Below are 23549 nucleotides of genomic sequence, written 5' to 3' on the forward strand. Positions count from 1 at the left end.
TGTAAACTATACATACTATACTATATTATATATTATATTATACAATATACACGTGTACTATAAAGTGCTATGACTACATGAAATGCAATTCTAGTGCTGTCTACGTAATGAGCTATAAGTCTGTCTAAAATACTATCTAAGTCTACATAAAGTGCTATCTAAGGGGCTAGGCTAGGCACATACGCACGCACGCACGCACGCACGCACGGCTGATTCGGTCTGGTTTATTAACCAGGCTAACACACACACACACACACACACACACACACACACACACACACACTCAATTTAGTCCACTTCCATCAATGCACGGGGCACAGTTACAAAGTACATTTACTGTGGTACTCTGCTCAAGTACATTTTTTTGAGAGTCAGTACTTTACTTGAGTGTTTGTATTCTTGGATACTTTCACTCCACTCCACACTACACAATAAGACAATAATATTGTACATTGGACTCCACTACATTTCTAGGAGGGGGGGGAAAGTACATTATGAATTACCGTAACCTAATTTCATCAATCCAGTGAAAATAGCAGATATGCAAGCTCACATCATCATGATGCGATGCAGCAGGTTGTGAGCTCGTAGATCTGCCATTTCCAATATTACTGAAAATGTGAGTACACAGACAGTGCATTATGTTATGCTTTAGCTATTGAAAAACAGCAGATCTACAAGCTCATAGCGCGCCACCGAATGGCGCGCTACGAGCTTGTAGGTCTGCTATTTTTGAAAAATCGAAGAGCTACTGACAACCACTGACAGCTTTTTCAGAAAACTGTCTGGATGTAGAAGACATTTTTAGGATCTGATCTCGGGTCAAAATGGGTTAAAAACCTCCGGTGTCATCGTGGTGTCACACCCACGATGACACTGGATGATCCCCCCAACCACCTCACCTCCTCCCAGTCCTGGGGGTCCCAGTGAGAGCAGGGCTTTAGCCTGCAGGACTCGACGCTGTTTGGCCTCAGTGGGGAGCTGCAGCGCTGGGGCTCCGGGCAGAACACCAGGCGCTCTCGGATTCCTTCACCGCAGATGCCCGAGCACTGAGGAAGTCAACATAGATAGGGCACCGTGTGAGGATTCAGTTCACTCACAATTTACAATTTAGGCATTTAGCAGACGCTCTTAATCCAGAGCGATTTACATTAAGCAAGAACAAAAAAGCATGGGAATACATCACATAAAATGCATTTATCATGAAACATGCGTAAGCTAAGAAAGTAACAGTGGAATATCTATATAATGAAACTATACATATAAACTATACATATATACTACTATGCTATACATATGTACTATGACGTGCTATGACTACATACAATGCAATTATAGTGCTGTCTACATCCTATATCAAATATCTATATCTGTATCAAATGCTATCTAAGTCTACAGAAATGCTATCTAAGGGGGTAGGGTAAGTGCTATGGGCCATGATGGAGTCTGAAAAGGTGGGTTTTCAGACTCCACCAGAGCAGCGCTTCTCAAAAGTGGATTCCAGGGGACTCTCTGGCTATATAGTTCCTTCAAGGGGGTCTAAAATCGTCTGTAACTCTGACAGTGTACAAAGGGAACCCCAGAGTTAAGGGGAGACCTTGAAATGTAAACGTTGGAGAACCATTGCACTAGAGAGAGCAACAATGTGGAACATGTACAGTAACTCAGTATGTCAAGACATGAGAGCAACAAGAGTGAAGATTCTTCAAATCAAAACATTTGTGGTCGCCTATAGCAAAATATATTATTTTGTGCACAATCTCAGCAGTAGTGCTGGGCTATATATCGACATCACAAGTAGCCTATTTCAAAACTTTTGCCTTAATTATGATTAGTGAAGATTTTCTTTTTTTTTTAAATGGCGACCATAGCAGATCTAGAATCCCACAATGTGCCACATTGCAACGCATTGTGAGTTTGTAGATCTGCTATATTCACTAGTTTTGTACACCGCCATTGTACAAAGAAGTATATAATACTGGATTACGCTGTTTATCAGACTAATCAATTCTATTTAGTCGATTATTAAAAAGCTATTAGAACGAAGAAAGAACAAAATAATCCTTCCTCTCCATTATTCCATTAACCTAGATTAGTACTTCTAAATATAGGTTTTTATATATTCTCGGTTAAATGCCCAGCTCATACTCGGCAAACTAAACACCTTTTGGTGTTAGCATTATGCTATAGTTTAGCTATTGAAAAATAGCAGATCTACAAGCTCATAGCGCGCCACCCATAGAGTATATATATCTATAGAGAAGACACCCGAGTTCTCCTCCCATCCACTTGCATTGAGTTGCTCAAAAGCGCATGAGGCGGATTCACTCCTCCTTCCGGGTAGGAACAGAGTGCATTCTGGGACGGATTGCAATGGTGAGTGGCCCCAAACACATGAACGCGCTGCCGTTGAACGCGCACGAGCGTCATCCGTCGTGAACGTGTACAATGATAGTCAACGGACAGCGCGTTCATGTGTTTGGGGCCAGGCTGCAATACCTTCATTCGGCCACTATGTCCATTTCGCCTCAAGATTTCCTCTGGGTGCCTTCTCTATAAATATATATACTCTAAGGCGCCACCGAGTGGCGTGCTACGAGCTTGTAGGTCTGCTATTTTTGAAAATTCGAAGGAACCACCGACACAGAAACATAGCTTTTTCAGAAAACTCTCAGGAGGTAGAAGACATTTTTTCTGATCTCTGATCTCAGGTCAGAGAATGGGTTTAAAGTGCACCTCCCCCCCACCTGTCCCCAGGGCGACGTGTTCCAGGCCATACAGGTTCTGGAGGGACAGGACATGGTGCTGGACGGTCTGGGTGAAGACAGGGCCCGGCAGTGGAACGGCCTGAGGGGACGGCTGCTCTGGGAGTCAATACACTGGACGTCACGCTGCCTCCGGCCCACCACGGTGCAATCCTCTGAACACTGCAGAGAACAACAGAATACAGGAGATGAGAAGAAGTTACCGAGCCTGGGGGGGGGGGGTTAGAAAAAGCTTGCTTTTTGTGCACCCGGGAGGCTAGCCAACTCAAATCCCTGGCCTGGGCTGGAGAGATCCCGATGGGGAAATGAGAATTTCTTTTTTCTCCTCTCTCTCTCTCCCCTCGCTCAACCAACCGCCATTGCAATGGGGTTTGCGCTTGAGAAAGACACGGCGTACACAGTCGGAACGACGGCGGTTGCACTGCACAGCTGTCCAAACACGAACAGTATATGAGGGCCGAAGGAGCGTCCAATGCTCCTTCCTGAATCGTTGTTCGACAGAGCGTATGTCGTTCAATAGACGGTACGTGCGTCCATAAAGTGGCAAAGTGAGTTTAACGTAATCAGATGTCAAGGCCAAAAAGTATTTTTTTTCTCCCCCCCAACTCATTAGGCGTTCCTGCATAATCTCCGGGTATGATGATGATGTCATGCGAGTACCCTCTATTGTGTTGAGAACACACTGTATAATTTTATTATGGGCTGGCCGGGGATCTCTCGCCCACATTATGACATAAGGCCCATAGATTTCAGGTGAACTCTTTGGACGTCCATTCCCATAGGGTGGCGGTAAATGTGCAGCATGAGACCATCTCAGTGGCCTTGTGGTTAGACCTCCCTGAGACTGGGAGGTCGGGGTTCAATCCCCGGCTAGGTCATACCAAAGACTACAAATGGGACCCAGTGCCTCCCTGCTTGACACTCAGCATCAAGGGTTGGATGGGGGGTAAGTCCCTGCGACATACTATAGCGTCATGTCCAGGGGGTGTACTTGTACATCAAGCTGCCTCACGCTACAGAAACAGGAAATAGGCTCCTGCCCTATGGGCCTCATGGCTCGGCAAGGCTACTTACTATGAGCAGAGAAGAAGAGCTCTTGTTGTCTAGGTTGTTGTGCCTGAACTGAAAGTACTCATACCCTGCGGTCTACAGAGGCCTATACTAGCGAGCCGATCATTGTTTTGTTTAGCGGGAGCTCGAGTTAATGTTTTATTATTACAATTTAGGCATTTAGCAGACGCTCTTAATCCAGAGCGACTTACATTAAGCAAGAACAAAAAAGCATGGGAATAAATCACATAAAAGCATTTATCATGAAACATGCATAAGCTAAGAAAGTAACAGTGGAATATCTATATAATGAAACTATACATATAAACTATACATATATACTACTATGCTATACATATGTACTATGACGTGCTATGACTACATACAATGCAATTATAGTGCTGTCTACATAACATGCTATAAGTCTGTATCAAATGCTATCTAAGTCTACATAAATGCTATCTAAGGGGGTGGGGTAAGTGCTATGGGCCATGATGGAGTCTGAAAAGGTGGGTTTTCAGACTACGGCGGAAGATTGGGAGTGATGCTGCAGTTCTGACTGCAATGGGAAGTGCAGTTTTGGAGCTAGAAGGGAGAAGAGTTTGGGACGTGTGGAGCGTTGTCCCGGCGTTTTTAGTGAGGGTACTTCCAGCCTCCCTGCGTTGGCTGATCTGAGTGCGCGGGAGTGTTTGTAGGGTTCAATCATACTTATAGTCTCCGATCATGGTACTTCAACTCATTATGAGCCATAATGTCACTAAAGACGGCTTGCACGTGGGGATTTTGGCTGTTTCTTACATGGACGCTAGCGGTGGCTAGCGATGAAGCTAAAATAAGGTAAATAATATTTTTTTTATCAAGGATTAAGGCTAATTCATCAAATCTCTGGATCTCGTATCTGGCTACCTGTGCATTATTCAATTAATCTCGGGATCTCGATGCATGGCTTCCAAGGAGATATTATTAATATATTTATTTTAATTTATGGAATTTCTGTTTCATTAAAAGAAATTGGGACAGGGGAAAATCTTTATAATATAGTTTTTTTAAATGTAGGAAAAGAAATGGGATTTTTTACTCGAGTCATGGCCCAAAGAAAATGGTCTGTGACCCACAAATGGTTTAAAATGGTTCAAAATGGGAAAAAGAAAAACAACGCAAAGGTGATAACCCCTCAAATCCAGTTGTCTGTAGTACTGTAGGTGAACCTGATGCTTTTACTGACCGTGCTCCAGTTGCTACTGAGCCAGGAGGCGCAGGGCTGTAGGTGACAGGTCCGGGCGGGTTCCGGCTTCTTCAGATTGGCACAGTCGTCAGCGCCGCGCTGGGAGCTGCACGCCACGGTCCTCCACACCGCACCGATCCCGCACGACGTGGAACACTATGGGGGGACAGATGCTTTGATCTTGAGGGAAGCGCAGACATACCGTATTATACACATACACGCTATACAAAATGCCAAATTGAGGCAAGGATCTCAACAAATCACACCAAAAACCAAAAGGCTGTGAGCTATATAGTTCAGGCAGACTCGAGGAGGTTTTGCGAGCATGTGGAGCACTAGTGTCAAGCGTCGAGCGACGTGACTTTTATGTGATGTATAATATCAAGCCCCATGGCCAAATTGGTGGTCTATGGTTGTGCTCACCTCAGTCATAGACGTTATGTTGGTTATGCATTATGCATAACGTCTATTGTACGTCTCCCGTTGCCATGATCAGAGCCACTGAATGTTGTATGTGCTTTGTTTGCTCCCCACCCAGCACCATCAGTAGGCTCTCGGCTTTCCCTCACTTGTATTTAGGGCCGATTCATACTCCTATTTTACCGCTGTTTCGGCGCTGTAGTGCCGAAATGATTTCGGCTCGTCAGAAATTTTCAGTAGCACCGAAGAGCCGACTTTAGGACGGTACCCGCCCCCCCGAACCTCAAATGACGTCAAATTGTAGGCTCTACAGCGCCAAACCGACTTTTATTCGGCTCTAAAATAGGAGTATGAATCGGCCCTGAGTTTGTGCATTTTTTATAAATATAATGTTCTGAGACTGAAGCTACCGGTACTAATGTTCTCAATTCTAAATCGTGAGTTATCCGACTGATAGCCATCTTTTGGTGTTATAGCATTATGTCACGCTTTAGCTATTGAAAAAATAGCAGATCTACAAGCTCATAGCGCGCGCTACGAGCTTGTAGGTCTGCTATTTTTGAAAATCCGAAGAGCGAATGACATTTTTTAGAATCTGATCTCAGGTGATATATGGACCTCACCTCGCTCCAGTTCCCCGCGACCCAGCGGAGGAGCCCCACCATGCTGACCGTCCCTCCGGCCACCAGGTTGCCATTATTATAGCCACCGGTGGAGGAGGAGGTGACCGCGGCGGCTATGGGACCGTCCTGCTCCTCCCGCCTCCGGCCGAGGCTCTTGGAGCGCTGGGAGGAGCCTTTGGAGGAGCGGGGGGCGGGGCCGGGGTTCTTCTTAGAGCGAGGGACCGAGGGCTTCTTAAGTTTAATAATCCTCACGGCGGCAGTGGACTGGGGGGGCGTCACCGTGGCGGCGGCGGCGGCTGCCCTTTTCACCGGGAGGTTCGGAGCTCGCGTCGCTTTGTTGTGCGGAGCTTTGGACGTGCCCGGCGGCGCCGGCTCCGTGGGCACTGCGGGGGTGGTGCGGAGTCGCCTCTGAACCCAGCGGAGATATGGGTGGACGTAAGGCGTGGGGGGAGTGGGGGGAGAGCGGCGAGTGGTCTCGGCCCGCGTAGCGGTGCTGGTATGTGACGTGGTGGTTGTGGTGGCGGGAACTCCGGTGGTGCGCGGGTTTTTCCGCACGGTGTGTGCGGTCACTGCGGCGAGCGGCGTGGCGGTGGTCCTGAGCGACGCTGCCGTGGTGCCAACGTCGAGGTCGATAATGGCCTCCTCCTCCTCCTCCGCTGGCCTGTCCTCCACGACGTAGTCATAGCCGGGGGTGTACAACACCGGCACGTCTGCCGTGCTCCCGGCCTCCTCCTCCTCCTCCTCCTCCTCCTCCTCCTGCCGTTTTTCAATGTCTTTCCGTCCCGGACTTATCTCGTGGCGGTCGTCCCTCTCGCCGCCGGGGCCAGTTTCAGTCGGGGGAGGAGAACCTTCGTCCTCGCCTCGCCCGGAGCTGCCGTTCCTTCTCACGACGAGGTCGAACTCGTAGTCGTCCGTGTCCGTGACTCCGGGGGTCGCCGCACGGGACATGGCGGTGGGGACGAACGCGGCCGTCGTGGTGGCTCCCCCGCTCCTCGTCGGCTTCTCCGTGGTGGTCGTCGTCGTCGCCGTCTCCGGGTGCCGAGTTTGTGTGACGGGATGCCCGGTGGAGTGGACCTTCGGTGGGTTGACGCGTCGGGATTTGGGGGGAGAGCCGGGTCGTCTGCGGAGGTTGGAGTTGGGGCAGCTCTGCAGAGCACACAGGGACCTGGAGCGTGGCTTGGTTGAGAGGTCGCAGGTCCTTTTTGGTGCCAGGGTGCAAGTGATGGTCCGTGAGCGGACACTGCCTCCACATGTCACTGGACACTATACAGGGATGAAAGAACACAGTCCACAAAATAGCATCTTAACTCACTAAGACCTGGAACGCATCTGTGTCACGTTAGCTTTTTTTTTTTTTTTTTTTTTTTTGCGGCTTACGCCTTTTATTGATTTTTGAAGGGACAGACAGTAGGCTGACAGGAAACGGGAGAGAGATGGGGGGATGACATGCAGTAAAGGCCGTGTCGGGTCCGGGAGTCGAACCCGCGGCACACTGCGACTGGATTACCAGTCCGGTGCCCAGACCGTTACGCTACGGCCTGGGCCGTCACGTTAGCTTTTAACCACTTTAAGATATATATATATTTTTTTTTAGGGCTTTTTCTGCAAAGGCCGTCGGGATCGGGGGTCGAACCCGGGATCGGGAGTCGAAGGTGCCCAGACGGTTGAGCTAACCGCCCGGGCCGCTTTTAACCACTTTAACCATTATTTTAAAGTGGAGCTATTGGAAAATAGCAGTTATACAAGCTCTGTGCCATGCTTCAGTTATACAAGCTCTGTGCCATGCTTCGAGCGTGTAGAAGATCTGCTATTTTTGAGAAATCGTGAGAAAATGTGTGCAAATCTTTGAATATACTGTCTATGCTCTCACAGCAAACGTTTTTAAATCTTTGCTTCTGGGGGTCCCTGGAACAAAATATTTTCAGGTGGGGTTTTTCGGTGGCCAAATACATATCATTCTGGGCAACGCCGACATAGAAATCAGAAAACTGTTAGGATTTAGAAGACATTTGTAGAATCAGCACCCGTTTCTCCCGGGAGGTCGCGGCCGGGTCTGGGGGCGAAACGCGGCGCCGGGAACTGGGGTGGCGATCCCCGTTTTTCTCACTTTTACTGGTTTCTCACTTGTACTTTAACATTATACATCCTGCATACCGGTATGTGCAATGTTTTACAGCAAATGCACGCCTTAGTTTTTAAATAACTTGACAACAAAGGCAGGTGCGCCGAAAACGAGGCCCTGAGGCTTTTGAGTGAGTGCCCGCGCCAAACAGCAGATGGCCTGGTGATGGACAGAATTGATTATCTTGTGTAAAGTAAAACATGTGCTCCCTTCCCCCCCGTCTCAGCTAATCACAGGCCATCTCAGCTGAAGACCTCGACGGCAATCCAGGTGGGAAAACACACGCTAATAAGCTCTAGAGTTCAAGCATTTCACTCCCTGCAAATGTATAGTATCTATGCGAATGTAACCAATGAATAATCTTGAACCTCGAAGGATAAACGTGGGACAATACAAACAATAGAAAATGTAACAGCCACAGAGGATGAGATGGAAACAAGAGGAAAAAACACTTGCCTCCTCCCAGTTTCCGACTGCCCAGTCCTGTCCACAGGGCACGTCTCTGTTGCAGGGAACCACGGGTTTGGGCTTGAGGAGATGTTTGCAGTCCACGGGGTGCAGCACTCTCTCCTCCCCGGCGACAGTGCGGACACACAGCACGGTCCGCTTGCGCGCCCCGTCGGACCCACAGGTGGCCGTGCACTGCTGCCAGCCGCCCACCCACCATCTGAGGGGGGGAAGGAATAGAAGGTCAAGGACAGGAGAATAGACTTCCCCCCCGGGGGAAGTTGTGATTTTGCTCTCGTTCACTGCAATGCAATTTTGCGGCATTTCCAAAACAATATTGAGAGAGAGTATAGCGATTATCAAACGTATTTGCAATGCCATACGTTGAAAGATCTGTTGCCCGTGGAGACAAGGCACGCTACCTCCGCAAGTTAGATATTATCGGCATAGATGTTTGTCCGTATGTGATTAAGGATTGGACCAAGTTGCATTGGCAGCCATAGAAAATCCTTACCCCGGGCTAAAACCGGATGTGACGTGTGTGGGCGTTCCTGTCTAGCGTGGTGTCAGACCATGAAGCGAGCAGGAATGTGGTTGCAAAGTTGACAATTATGCAAAAACAACGGGTCAACGCGTGCAGGCGCACCGACAGCGAGGCATCGAGGCTCCTGAGGCGTGTGTGAGTGAGCCTCTAGTCGAGCCAATGATCTCACGTGTCAATATGCACGCCGTTTTTAACTTTTTTAACCCGTTTAAATATTTGGCTGGCACCAACAAACTGGCACCTCAATCTTAGTCTTCACATATTGTACAGTTAATATAAAATGCATTATCCAGGCACATGTCAGCCACCTCTTTTGCCCATTATAGGACCACTACTATGCAACGTCATCAAACAGCAACACACACCTATGGTAACATCATTCTATACAGGCCACAGTTTTCTGCGTTACAACTTTTTTTAGTCCAAACCTTTTTGTATAGTGTACTCCAATAATGACCCATTCTGAACGGGAACCCATTTTGGTATTAGCATCATGTTATACTTTAGCTATTGAAAAATAGCAGATCTACAAGCTCATACGAGCTTGTAGGTATGCTATTTTTGAGAAATCGAAGAACGACTGACATTTTTAGAATCTGATCTCAGGTCAGAATGGGTTAATCAGACCAGTGTGTGTCCAGTGGAAACCTCGTATGAATCTGATCTCAGGTCAGAATGGGTTAGGTGTATTCATCAAATACCTTGCTGGACATTCCATGTTCTTGCACTTCCTGTGTTTGTCTTCCGGCCGGATCTCCGGATCACACAGAGACTCGTCCACAACCCCTACGTCCATCTCAAAGCAGCGTATGGGCTGGTGCTGCTGACCTGCAGCAAAGAACAGAACAACAATAGCACTTTTACCACTTAAACCATTATACTTCCCTGATCGGGGACCCATAGTTGGTCCCCTCCTTTTTCCCCTCTTCAATGAAAATAACCGACCTATACAAGCTCACAACGCATGGGTTTGTGTGGGCTTGAAGATCTGGTAATTGCAATGAATGTCACAGCGAAAATGCCCCGGAATATAGGGACGCTACGGTTCATGTGACCGCAATACCTACCTAAGCCACAGGTGGAGCTGCAGCCCGTCCACGCCCCATATTTCCAGCGGTAGACAGGATCAATGACCTCGTTTCCTGTCTTTCGTCTCTTCTTGACACTGTACTCGAAATTTATGCCCGGGTTTGTCTCCTGATACAGCAACTGGACAACAACAACAACAACAACAACAACAGATTTCTTACATCATGTTAGAGTGCGTTAGTCGCATGTATATCCCTCTCCAGTGTTTAGCCCAAGTGGACGTGGTTTTGAGCTTAAAGGACCACTTCACCACTTTTCAACCTATCTTCATATAATAGGTCCTCACTAATAATCATGAAAAAATGGCACGATTATTTTCTACTCAGTCTGTGTCTCATAGGAGGGCTGTGGTCAGTTTAGAAACCGTCTTCCAGTGACATCATCATTAGGCAGATTTTTTTTCAAAAATATTTAGATTTTCATTATCGTGAGAACCATGGCTTCCATTTTCGCATTGCAACTTTTTATTAGCTTGAATTCCCCATCGATGATGTCACTGGAAGACGGTTTCTGAACTGCCCACAGCCCTCCTATGAGACACAGACCGAGTAGAAACAAATTGCACCATTTTTTCATGATTATTAGTGAGGACCTATTATATGAAGATAGGTTGAAAAGTGGTGAAGTGGTCTTTTAAGGTTAACCAATTTTGGGCGGGAACCCCTTTTGGTGTTTTAAACATTATGTTATAATTTAGCTATTGAAAAATAGCAGGTCTATCTCTCTATTTTTGAAAAATCGTTAAAATGTGCCTCAAATCTTTCCGAAAATTGTCATGATTTAGAAAACTTTTTTCTTTTTTTTTTTCGACGTCAGGCCTGAATGGGTTAAGCATAGTTTTGAGGTTAGTGTCAACTGTGTTATTGCTTATAAGTTAAAAGTCCTCCCTTCCAATGACGTCCCCTGTGTCATTAGAATTGCACATTTTCGCACAAAATATTGTTAAAAACATGGGCGATCGCGGGGGTCTATAGGTCAGGGACGTGTTTCCTCCGGTAGACTCTGTTTTTTTTTTTTTTAAGATATTTTTTTTGCGGCTTACGCCTTTTATTGATTTTTTAAGGGATAGAAAGTAGGCTGACAGGAAACGGGAGAGAGATGGGGGGATGACATGCGGTAAAGGCCGTGTCGGGTCCGGGAGTCGAACCCGCGGCACACCGCGACTGGATCACCAGTCCGGTGCCCAGACCGTTACGCTACGGCCTGGGCCGACTCTGGTTGTCCACTGCTCCACGGTACCAGTGTTGTTTTTGGCAGCAAATTTCTATTTTAGTTTATTCATAGTCTTTGGACTGAAACTTCATTTAGTTTTAGTCACATTTTAGTCACCTGGAATGTCTTAGTTAGTCTAGTTTTAGTCGACTAAATGTCATAAGATTTTAGTCGACTAAATCTACAGTTGATTTAGTCGACTAAAATCTATTTTGGCGGGTCTTGATGCCGTCGTAATGAGTGTTTTTACATTTGCTGAAAATAGCCGATCTACAAGCCCGCGACGCGTTGTGAGCTTGTAGATCAGCTATTTTCAGCATGCAAACAAGTGTAAAATGACTTATACTGGATCTCATTTTAGTCTAGTTTGTATTTGTCGACGAAATTGTCAGTATATTTAGTCTTAGTTTTAGTCATCGTAGCTTAGTTTTCATTTAGTTTCCAGTTGTTTTTGTCAGTGAAAATAGGTAGTCGACGGAAATCTTTCGTCTTAGTTTTAGTCGACGAAAACAACACTGGCTCCACGCGGTACTACCTGGATCATCACAGGTTCCCTGGTGGGACCGGGCGCGGTGAGGTTCTCCATGTTGCCGCTGCGCTCGTAGTAGAACGTGGTCTCGCCGGCCTCGTACTCTCCGTTCCACTGGATGATGTAGTTGCCGTTGAGAAAGTAGTCCTCGGAGCGCACGCTCCGGAGCGCCAGGAAGTTACCCGCCTCCTCCACCTCCCGCACCAGGATGTCCCGCGCCCCTTCGGGTATCACGCCCACGTCCACGTACCCTGAGGGAGAGAGAGAGAGAGAGAGAGAGAGAGAGAAAAAAAGAAAGAGAGAGGGAGAGAGATGGAGGGGGTCAAAGTAGGGCTGGGAAATTAACCAAAAATAATTATCGAAGGTGACATTAAGAACCTCTAACCAACTTAATCCTGCTCGTGCAGGTTAATTGTCAAGGACAAGCAGGGTTTTATTTAAATATCTTTTTCTATTTATTTTATCAATGAATCAGAAGAGGGAAAAAAAATATCTAACAGATTTTCTTTTTATCAACTAAATATCTGATATTTCACTATTAAAATGGATTGAATCGGTTCGTTCGGTCAACTGTCGCACACGAGAAATGTAGCCTACAGTACAGACCTGTGCAGACAGAGAGAGAGAGACCATGAGAGAGACCCCCCCTCCATTGATCTGTATTCTTCTCATAAAGGCTTATGGTACCTCTTGTCCTATATGTATTGCTCGCAGCCTTATATTGTCACGTCCTGTCCTATAGGACGTACCACACCTGGACCGCCGTCCCTACCTTTGCCCCTCTGTTGCCTTCCCCTGGCTGATTGTGAGACTGTGTCCACCTGCGCTTCTAAGCTGAAGAGACTTTTGTTAATGAGCATGGAGGTATATTAGGGACTCTGTGTTATTGGTTAGGTTGCTCTATTATAACACTGTGTTTCCCAAGAGTGGGACTGTATGTTATGTATGCCCTGGGAGGGTTTTCTGAGTTATAAAAGTGCTTGAGTGCAAGTCGTTGTTGTCTGGATTATTCTGCATACGGGTCCAAATACTCATATATATAATAATAATATAAAACAAAATTGAGGGTACGTGCTAGCCCCACTATTGCCCCAGCTCTGATGATGTGATGTGCTCGGCCAGTGATGATTTGACTGGCCAGAATGTGATGTATGGTGATGTATGATGATGATGATGATGAGAGCGCCCCTCACTTCACACAAGTGTGATCCTTTTGTATATTGTTTCATGGTTGTTTGTAGTATAAAGGTGGACCACAATGGAAACAAGCTTCGGCTTGTTTCCGAAAAATTTATGACGCTGTTGTAATTGTTTTCTATCTATCTATCGTTCACCATAACCGAGGCAAAGGTTGGAAAGAATGGTGATATTGACTTGAAGTCACACGGCCTGGTCCCACAGTAGGCCTGGTCCCACAGTAGGCCTGGTCCCACAGTAGACCTGGTCCCACAGTAGGCCTGGTCCCACAGTAGGCCTGGTCCCACAGTAGACCTGGTCCCACAGTAGGCCTGGTCCCACAGTAGACCTGGTCCCACAGTAGACCTGGTCCCACAGTAGGCCTGGTCCCACAGTAGACCTGGTCCCACAGTAGGACTGGTCCCACAGTAGGCCTGGTCCCACAGTAGGCCTGGTCCCACAGTAGACCTGGTCCCACAGTAGGCCTGGTCCCACAGTAGGCCTGGTCCCACAGTAGACCTGGTCCCACAGTAGGCCTGGTCCCACAGTAGACCTGGTCCCACAGTAGACCTGGTCCCACAGTAGGCCTGGTCCCACAGTAGACCTGGTCCCACAGTAGGCCTGGTCCCACAGTAGACCTGGTCCCACAGTAGGACTGGTCCCACAGTAGGCCTGGTCCCACAGTAGGCCTGGTCCCACAGTAGACCTGGTCCCACAGTAGGACTGGTCCCACAGTAGGCCTGGTCCCACAGTAGGCCTGGTCCCACAGTAGACCTGGTCCCACAGTAGACCTGGTCCGGTCCCACAGTAGACCTGGTCCCACAGTAGGCCTGGTCCCACAGTAGACCTGGTCCCACAGTAGACCTGGTCCCACAGTAGGCCTGGTCCCACAGTAGACCTGGTCCCACAGTAGACCTGGTCCCACAGTAGACCTGGTCCCACAGGTAGGCCTGGTCCCACAGTAGGCCTGGTCCCACAGTAGGCCTGGTCCCACAGTAGACCTGGTCCCACAGTAGGCCTGGTCCCACAGTAGACCTGGTCCCACAGTAGACCTGGTCCCACAGTAGACCTGGTCCCACAGTAGGCCTGGTCCCACAGTAGACCTGGTCCCACAGTAGACCTGGTCCCACAGTAGACCTGGTCCCACAGTAGACCTGGTCCCACAGTAGACCTGGTCCCACAGTAGGCCTGGTCCCACAGTAGGCCTGGTCCCACAGTAGACCTGGTCCCACAGTAGACCTGGTCCCACAGTAGACCTGGTCCCACAGTAGACCTGGTCCCACAGTAGGCCTGGTCCCACAGTAGGCCTGGTCCCACAGTAGACCTGGTCCCACAGTAGACCTGGTCCCACAGTAGACCTGGTCCCACAGTAGGCCTGGTCCCACAGTAGACCTGGTCCCACAGTAGACCTGGTCCCACAGTAGACCTGGTCCCACAGTAGGCCTGGTCCGGTCCCACAGTAGACCTGGTCCCACAGTAGACCTGGTCCCACAGTAGGCCTGGTCCCACAGTAGACCTGGTCCCACAGTAGACCTGGTCCCACAGTAGGCCTGGTCCCACAGTAGGCCTGGTCCCACAGTAGGCCTGGTCCCACAGTAGACCTGGTCCGGTCCCACAGTAGACCTGGTCCCACAGTAGGCCTGGTCCCACAGTAGGCCTGGTCCGGTCCCACAGTAGACCTGGTCCCACAGTAGGACTGGTCCCACAGTAGACCTGGTCCGGTCCCACAGTAGACCTGGTCCCACAGTAGACCTGGTCCCACAGTAGACCTGGTCCCACAGTAGGACTGGTCCCACAGTAGACCTGGTCCCACAGTAGGCCTGGTCCCACAGTAGACCTGGTCCCACAGTAGGACTGGTCCCACAGTAGACCTGGTCCCACAGTAGGCCTGGTCCCACAGTAGGCCTGGTCCCACAGTAGGACTGGTCCCACAGTAGACCTGGTCCCACAGTAGGCCTGGTCCCACAGTAGGCCTGGTCCCACAGTAGGCCTGGTCCGGTCCCACAGTAGACCTGGTCCCACAGTAGACCTGGTCCCACAGTAGACCTGGTCCCACAGTAGGACTGGTCCCACAGTAGACCTGGTCCCACAGTAGGCCTGGTCCCACAGTAGGCCTGGTCCCACAGTAGGCCTGGTCCCACAGTAGGACTGGTCCCACAGTAGACCTGGTCCCACAGTAGGCCTGGTCCCACAGTAGGCCTGGTCCGGTCCCACAGTAGGCCTGGTCCCACAGTAGACCTGGTCCCACAGTAGACCTGGTCCCACAGTAGACCTGGTCCCACAGTAGGCCTGGTCCCACAGTAGACCTGGTCCCACAGTAGACCTGGTCCCACAGTAGGCCTGGTCCCACAGTAGACCTGGTCCCACAGTAGACCTGGTCCCACAGTAGGCCTGGTCCCACAGTAGACCTGGTCCCACAGTAGACCTGGTCCCACAGTAGACCTGGTCCCACAGTAGTCCTGGTTCCACAGTAGACCTGGTCCCACAGTAGTCCTGGTCCCACAGTAGGCCTGGTCCCACAGTAGGCCTGGTCCGGTCCCACAGTAGGCCTGGTCCCACAGTAGGCCTGGTCCCACAGTAGGCCTGGTCCGGTCCCACAGTAGGCCTGGTCCCACAGTAGGCCTGGTCCCACAGTAGACCTGGTCCCACAGTAGGCCTGGTCCCACAGTAGGCCTGGTCCCACAGTAGACCTGGTCCCACAGTAGGCCTGGTCCCACAGTAGGCCTGGTCCCACAGTAGGCCTGGTCCCACAGTAGACCTGGTCCCACAGTAGACCTGGTCCCACAGTAGGTCAGAGCACGGTGATGCAGGACCTACCATGACTGCTGCCACACTCACAACGGCATGCAGAATCCCAGACTGATTCTCTCTGATCTTTAATAGAGGGTGGGCCAGGTCTGCAGGGGGGGGGGGGGGGGGGGGGGCTGGTTAGTGTGTGTGTGTGTGTGTGTGTGTGTGTGTGTGTGTGTGTGTGTGTGTGTACTCAGCGTGGGGGGCGCTGCCCTGTCTCTGTATTTTATAGTATGTGTGTACGGGTGGGGGAGGTAGAAAGCAGTCATGACTTGGTCTCTGGTGTTTAATGATGTTTGTGGGAAGGTGTGTGTGTGTGTGTGTGCAGGAGGGGGGCGCCTTTTGCCCTAGGTCTAAAGTCTTTTGAAGTCTTAACACATCTGGGCTGCTTATCTGGAAAGGATGCTGTGAGGGGGGCACACACACACACACACACACACACACACACACACACTATCTTGTTGCTGTCGCGTGGAAATCTTGTGTCCAAAACTGTTACTTTAAAATAAAAAAATAACCAGTGTTCCAATGGACCCAAAGTACCGGTAGTTATTATTTAGTCACAAGTTCTTGTTAATACTTTTCATTGGTTCAATATTTATAAAACCCACAGACACACTTTCATTAAAAAAAAAAAAGTAAATGAGCCAAAATAGCAGATCTACAAGCTCATGCTGTGTGACCTGGTAGATCGTCTATTTTTAGTATAGGGCATCAATTTGTGCATAAAACCAACTCAGTGGCCTCGTGGTTAGAGTGTCCACCATGGGACTGGGAGGTCAGGGTTCCATCTCCGGTCGGGTCATACCAAAGAGAAATGCATACCAGTACCCAGTGCTTCCCTGCTTGGCACTCAGCATCAAGGGTCGCATTGGTCCCTGTGACATACTAGCGTCATGTTCAGGGGGTGTACTTCTACATCATGTCTGGTCCAGATGGTCTCGACCCTTATTTTCTAAGAATTTCGGCCTTGGTGATTGCACAACCGATCACTGACATTTTTAATCTCTCTTTAACTACTCAGAGTTTACCAGAAGTGTGGAAACAGGCTCATGTTTCACCACTTCTCAAGGCTGGCGACCCCTGTGACGTCAATAACTACAGGCCTATCTCCAACCTCTCAGCCTTGGCTAAGATTTTGGAGGGCCAAGTATCGACTCAGGTTAAACTCTTTCTTGATGCACATACGATTCTAAACCCAATGCAGTCTGGCTTCAGGGCAAAACATAGTACTGTGACAGCATGCCTTAATGTCAAGGATGACATCAGGGATGCCCTGGGCTCAAAATCGTTCTGTGCAGCCTTATTCATTGATCTTAGCAAGGCATTTGACACCGTGGACCATCATATCTTGCTAAATGTCCTCTTGAATACTGGTTTTCGCCATAATGTGCTAGGCTGGTTTAAATGCTACTTATTTGGCCGCACACAGTGTGTTAAATTTGGTGACACACTGTCTGACTCTATCACCCTAGAGAAAGGAGTCCCTCAAGGTTCCATTCTAGGACCTTTGCTTTTTCTGCTGTATGTGAACCATATTTGTAGTCAATCCAAGCATAGTAGGTATCATATGTATGCAGATGACACAATTCTGTATTCCTGTGCCCCCTCACTTGATGTGGCAGTGTCAAACTTGGCCTCTGACTTTGTCTCCTTGCAGCATGAACTGCTAAACAGCAAATTGCTATTAAACGGCCACAAAACCAAGGCCATGCTATTTTCTCCAAATAGCCTAGTCAATGTCCCCTCAAATATCACCACTCTGGATGGAGTATCCATCGAATGGGTTGAGTTGTATAAATATCTTGGGATTTGGTTGGACAACAAGTTAAACTTCAAACACCACATTGACACCTTGGCAAAAAAGTTCACACTGAGCTTCTTCTACAGAATGAAGTCCTGCTTTTCTAATGCTTCTCGCAAAAAGCTGGTTACAGGCCTTTTCATGTCGCAGCTTGATTATGGAGATACTGTCTACCGCTTTGCTAGTTCCTCAACTCTGAGCAAACTTGACCCCCTGTTTCATGCTGCATTGAGGTTTATAACCAATTCCCCCTATATGACTCATCACTGTACTCTGTACGCCCTTGTGGGTTGGTATTCCTTAACGTCTCGCAGGTTGCTACATTGGTATACTCTCATTTATAAAGCCATTCTTGGTAACCTCCCACGTTACATTGGTTCTAAATTTGAACTTGTCCAAAACTCTCTCAACCTCAGATCAAATGGTTGGTTACGCTATGTCGTGCCCCCAACAAAATCTGAGGCTGGGAAAAAAAGCATTGCTTATTTCGGACCCTGGTCTTGGAATGACCTACAGTCCAGACTCAAACTGGCTGCTGTGATTCCCCTAGTGAGCTTTAAATGGATTGCCATGGGCACACTTCCCATACACTGCTCCTGCTTTGACGTATAGCAACTGTCTGCTTGCTTTTTTAGTCAACTAGCAATTCCCGTTGCTTAGATCTTTTAGTCCTTATTGGTCGCGTTCCTGTTCTCCCTTTTAGCTTCTTTGGTAGTGGGTACTGTATTTATGAGCATTGTATGTCTGTCCTGTTTTTTTGTTGTTATTTTTTGTTACTGGCAGAGTTGTGTCACTTATTTTGCCTATTGTTCTGGCCAGTTCACACTTGTAAAAGAGACTTCAGTCTCAATGTGGTTTTTACTGGTTAAATAAAGGTTAAATAAAAATGTCCAGCGGATTTACAATTTAGGCCTTTAATCCAGAGCGATTTACAGTAAGCAGGAACAACAATATAAGATAATACATACATAGATACAGTACATACATAGAAAATACATAGAAATAGCTAATATCTGTCTAGCCTCGGAAACCCAGACGTTTTTATTTCCGAGTCCGAGTCCACTTAAATTTGGCATAGAGTAGTGCAAACGTCGATCACTCTCTGCTGATTTCTGATCGTCTGCACCTTTGTTAAATTGACGCACACCCGCACACACGTACACACGTGTACACTCCTCTCTCTCTCTCTGTCGCTCTAATTAATTAGTCTCATGTCCAGCAGCTGCACACAGTTTCTCCCGGCAGCTGCCTGCCTATGCCATAGAAAGCATAGGTGAGTTCCAGGCTCATATCTGTCTAACAGTAGATTATCTGTGAAGTGAAGCTACAGTATGAGTATACATTATAGTGCTATGTGCTGCATAACATGCTAACTTATACATCTAACACAATGCTAAATTATAAATCGAATGGCTCATGGCACGACAAGTCTTACTTATTTTTGTGTGAAATATGGAGATACAAGGTTTCTGCCCGACAGCATGAACATCATTATGCACACGCCCACATATACAAACACACAGACACACACTTCATACACACATAAACAAGCAAACAGTTTGAAGAATACAATGCTTTGTTTGGGAGTTATGTGTGTGTTTTTTACAGTGTGTTGAGCCTGAGACCTTGTTTTCCAAGTGCAAGACTGGCATTCACACACATCACCCAGTGCAATGAGCCAACCACCACATTAACCACCAGCATTATTAATCTCCATGTTTCAATGTTTTATGTTTTTTTTTAAAGATATATATTATATATAATTGCATGCCCCCAGCCCCCACTCCGTCATACTAGTGTTACACAAAAGTTGCAAAATCGACAGTATCTACAGTATATACATTTATTTCTCTTTTTGGCCATTTTCAGGAAAGTAACCGTTCTGCACATACAAGGTTTCCACCTGACACCGACGATATCTTCCCCGCACTGGCATGCACGCACAAACACGCACGCGCACAAACACGCACAGTCGCACACGCATACAACAGCCGAGCGCAAGACGACAACCAGCTGCAGAGCCTGCAGAGACAGAGCTCGTTGCCACGACAACAAGAAAACAACACAAATGGTGTAATGCTGATGTTTCAGTCTGAAATCACTTTTAAAAGGAACGAACCCCCCCCCCCCCCCCTCTTTCACAGCCTCCATGGAGGTCCAAGCTACCGGTATTCATCAAAAATCCCTCATGATGGCGCTGTTTGCTCCAGAAGGTCTAGTTCAGTCAGTGGCTCTCGAACCGTTTAATTTCACAGAACCCCACAATATGCACACATACCCTGATTCCAGCAGGTGAGTTTATTTGAGATGTATCGGCATTCGGCTCCATAACTGACCACATGCACACAGACGCACGCACGCACGCACGCACGCACAGACGCACGCACAGACGCACAGACGCACGCACGCACAGACGCACGCACAGACGCACACACATAATTACAATGTAAAAATTACAAACCCATAGACACGGTATATTTGGGTTGTTGTTGTGAGCAGTGGTGGGCTTAAGTAAAAGTATCAATACTGCAATGTAGAACTACTCCGTTACAAGTAAAAGTCCATAATTCAAAATGTACTTGAGTAAAAGTACAAAAGCATCAAAATGTACTTAAAGTACCGAAAGTAGAAAGTACTCACAGAATGTCCCAAATGTATGCCGATCTACAGTACAATCTCAGTGAACTTGTAGATCGGCTATGTTCAAATGGACGACATGTATACAGTAGGGTTGAAGTGGTTAATGTATGGTTTGTACTAATATTCAATCTAAAAAGTAACTAGTAACTGAAGTTTTCAAATAAATGTAGTGGAGTAAAAGTACAATATTTGGATCCGAGATGTAGTCGAGTAGAAGTAAAAGCATTGGAAATACTGAAAAGTAAAGCACACATACCTCAAAATTGTACTTGTACAGTACTTAAGTAAATGTAGTTAGTTACTTTCCACCACTGGTTGTGAGCTACTTCTCACGCTGGTGGCCATACAGAACAAACCACGCCAACAAAACAAACCACGCCAACAAAACAAACCACGCCAACAAAACAAACCACGCCAACAAAACAAAACAAACCACGCCAACAAAACAAACCACGCCAACAAAACAAACCACGCCAACAAAACCAACCACGCCAACAAAACAAACCACACCAACTAAACAAACCACGCCAACAAAACAAACCACGCCAACAAAACCAACCACGCCAACAAAACAAACCACACCAACTAAACAAACCACGCCAACAAAACCAACCACGCCAACAAAACAAACCACGCCAACAAAACAAACCACACCAACTAAACAAACCTTCATATCATACCTGACGAGGACCCATAAGGGGTCGAAACGTTGTCATCCATAATAAATAAATCTCCTGTGGGAGCTAGGGAACAGCGGAATACTACCATGTTTCCGTGTCAGTGGTTCTTCGATTTTTCCAAAATAGCAGATCTACAAGCTCATAGCGCGCCACCTATGAGCTTGTAGATCTGCTATTTTTCAATAGCTAAAGCATAGCATGACGCTAACACCAAAAGCGGTTCCCGCCCCAAAATGGACCTCGTTTATCTATTCAAAATGTTCACTCGATGGTTGCATATCTTTGTTATTGTTTTTTTTTGGCACAGCCCCGAAACCCCGACCCAAACCAATTGGCGTCAATCGACAGACAGAACCCGACGTGACCTGGCTGAAACTTGAGAACTACAGGTTGCATAATTGCTAATTTTAATTCGATTTTCAGAGTTAAATGAACACGCAGGATTTTGCTGTGGGTGCTTTAATATCAATCGTTTGTCGGGCCAGCTCACCGAAACCTTCTCCCCCGTTGAATGTGTTGTAGACCATCTCGCAGCTCGTGCCGTCTCCTAGACACACTCCACAGCGGTCCTCCACTGCGTTTGAGTCTATCCCATAGTCACAGCCTACCTCCTGGAGTTGACACACACACACACACACACAGAAAGTGTGTGAGAGAGAGAGAGAGAGAGAGAGACAGACATTTTAAAAAGTACACGAAAAATATAGTAAGACACAAGAGGGGAGTTTTGTCTTCCCCTATCTGTGTCATTCAAACACACTGTGATGTCTAATTTATACTTTGTCACACGACGGTTTGTCATTTCTTTGTTAAAGTGAAAAGAAAAAAATAAGGCAGATCTACACGAGCTCACAGCGGAGAGATCGGAGAGCGGCTATACTTTCACTATACAGTATTTCAAAGCTATAGCAAAATAAAACAAAAACAAACAAAAAAACCCGATACCCCTGCAGATGTACTTTTAAGTAAACAGTACTCAAGTTATATAGCTACTGTCAGTGGCGTGCACAGACATTTAGAGGGGCAGGTGCTCAAGTGAAAAAAAAAGGGCACCTTGTGCAGCGTGTGGAACCGGCTGGTTGCCTTAACCCATTTTGGGGCGGGAACCAATTTTGGTGTTAGCATTATGGTATGCTTTAGCTATTGAAAAAGAGCAGATCTACAAGCTCATAGCGCGCCACCGAGTGCGCGCTACGAGCTTGTAGGTCTGCTATTTATTTTTGTATCGAAGAACCACTGACATAGAAACATAGCTTTAGATTGTGGGGGCCTAAATAATATAGTAGAAGCGTTTTATTATCAAGAATTGATAAAATAAAAAATAAAATAAATAAATAAAACGTTTTTTTTTCTTTCTTTAAGAGCACATTGCCAAAAGGGCACCCCCTAGTGTCTATCTGTGCACGCCACTGGCTACTGTCCAGCACGGCAGTGTAATCCTCCCCAGCCAGTGGCAGCCTTACCCAGCCACACTACCTTGCACACTCCATTGACACAGATGTTCCTGGAGTTGTTGTTCATGAAGCACGGCGTTCCGTCCGTCACAGCGTCCAGCATCTTCTCCGAAAAGCGCTCGTTCAGCGGCCGGCAGTTCAGCTCGCAGGGGTTCACTGGGGGAAGGGGAGGGGGGGGGGGGGGGGATGGATTAACCCATTCTGACCTGATATCAGATTCTAAAAAAGTGTCTGTTTGAAAATGACAGTTTCCTGAAAAAGCTATGTTTCCATGTCAGTCGTTCTTTTCGATTAAAAAAAAATAGCAGACCTACAAGCTCGTAGCGCGCCACCGCCACTCGGTGGCGCGCTATGAGCTTGTAGATCTGCTATTTTTAAAATAGCTAAAGCATAACGTAATGCTGACACCAAAATGGGTTAAAGCATAAATTATAAATGAGGCTTCAGCCTTAAAAAAAATGTTTGAATGTGTTATGTTCATTTAAAATCATCATTATCTTTATTTCAAGGACAAACGGACCACTTTTAAGGGGAAGGAACATTTCAAAGCCTATTTCAAATGTAGTGGAAATAGCCCGTCTACAAGCCCAAAACACATGCAGTAGCAATGTGACACGACAGCAATACAGAGCTCTTTAAATGAAAATGTACTTTGTAATTTGTACTTTTGAATACATAATTATTTTTTAGAAGCAAGTACTACTTTTACAAATTTGACAGAGCGACTTTCACTTTATACTTTGTACTGTAGTACTTTGACTACAAGTACAAGTACATGTGGTTGAGTATTTGAGTCCACCTCTGTGTATGTGGTGCCCCCTGCTGGAGGCGTCCATGATGTGCACATTTTTAAGGTGTCTGTTGATGTGAATCCTGAAGTTTATTCTTAATAAGTTACATGCATAGTTTGATTGTATATAGTGATTCATGATTGTTATAAGATATATATATATATATATATATATATATATATATATAT

General features: G+C 47.1%; 1 protein-coding gene across 2 annotated transcripts in view; it reads right to left on the bottom strand.

The window, feature by feature from the left end:
* The window catches only part of LOC310872597 (A disintegrin and metalloproteinase with thrombospondin motifs 12-like), a 51939-nt gene that overhangs the window by 3498 nt on the left and 24892 nt on the right, over positions 1 to 23549 (bottom strand). For both annotated transcript variants that reach the window (XM_083784604.1, XM_083784605.1), the window contains 10 exons: positions 22593 to 22726; positions 21607 to 21727; positions 12033 to 12277; positions 10264 to 10405; positions 9898 to 10024; positions 8662 to 8872; positions 6084 to 7346; positions 5041 to 5196; positions 2748 to 2927; positions 903 to 1049 (listed from right to left, as the gene is read on the bottom strand). In XM_083784604.1, coding sequence (XP_083640730.1) covers positions 903 to 1049; positions 2748 to 2927; positions 5041 to 5196; positions 6084 to 7346; positions 8662 to 8872; positions 9898 to 10024; positions 10264 to 10405; positions 12033 to 12277; positions 21607 to 21727; positions 22593 to 22726 — 2726 coding nt within the window. The remainder of the gene's footprint in view (positions 1 to 902; positions 1050 to 2747; positions 2928 to 5040; positions 5197 to 6083; positions 7347 to 8661; positions 8873 to 9897; positions 10025 to 10263; positions 10406 to 12032; positions 12278 to 21606; positions 21728 to 22592; positions 22727 to 23549) is intronic.

This window comes from Protomyctophum parallelum (assembly GCF_964188405.1).
Source record: "Protomyctophum parallelum genome assembly, chromosome: 15".
Classification (NCBI taxonomy): Eukaryota; Metazoa; Chordata; class Actinopteri; order Myctophiformes; family Myctophidae; genus Protomyctophum; species Protomyctophum parallelum.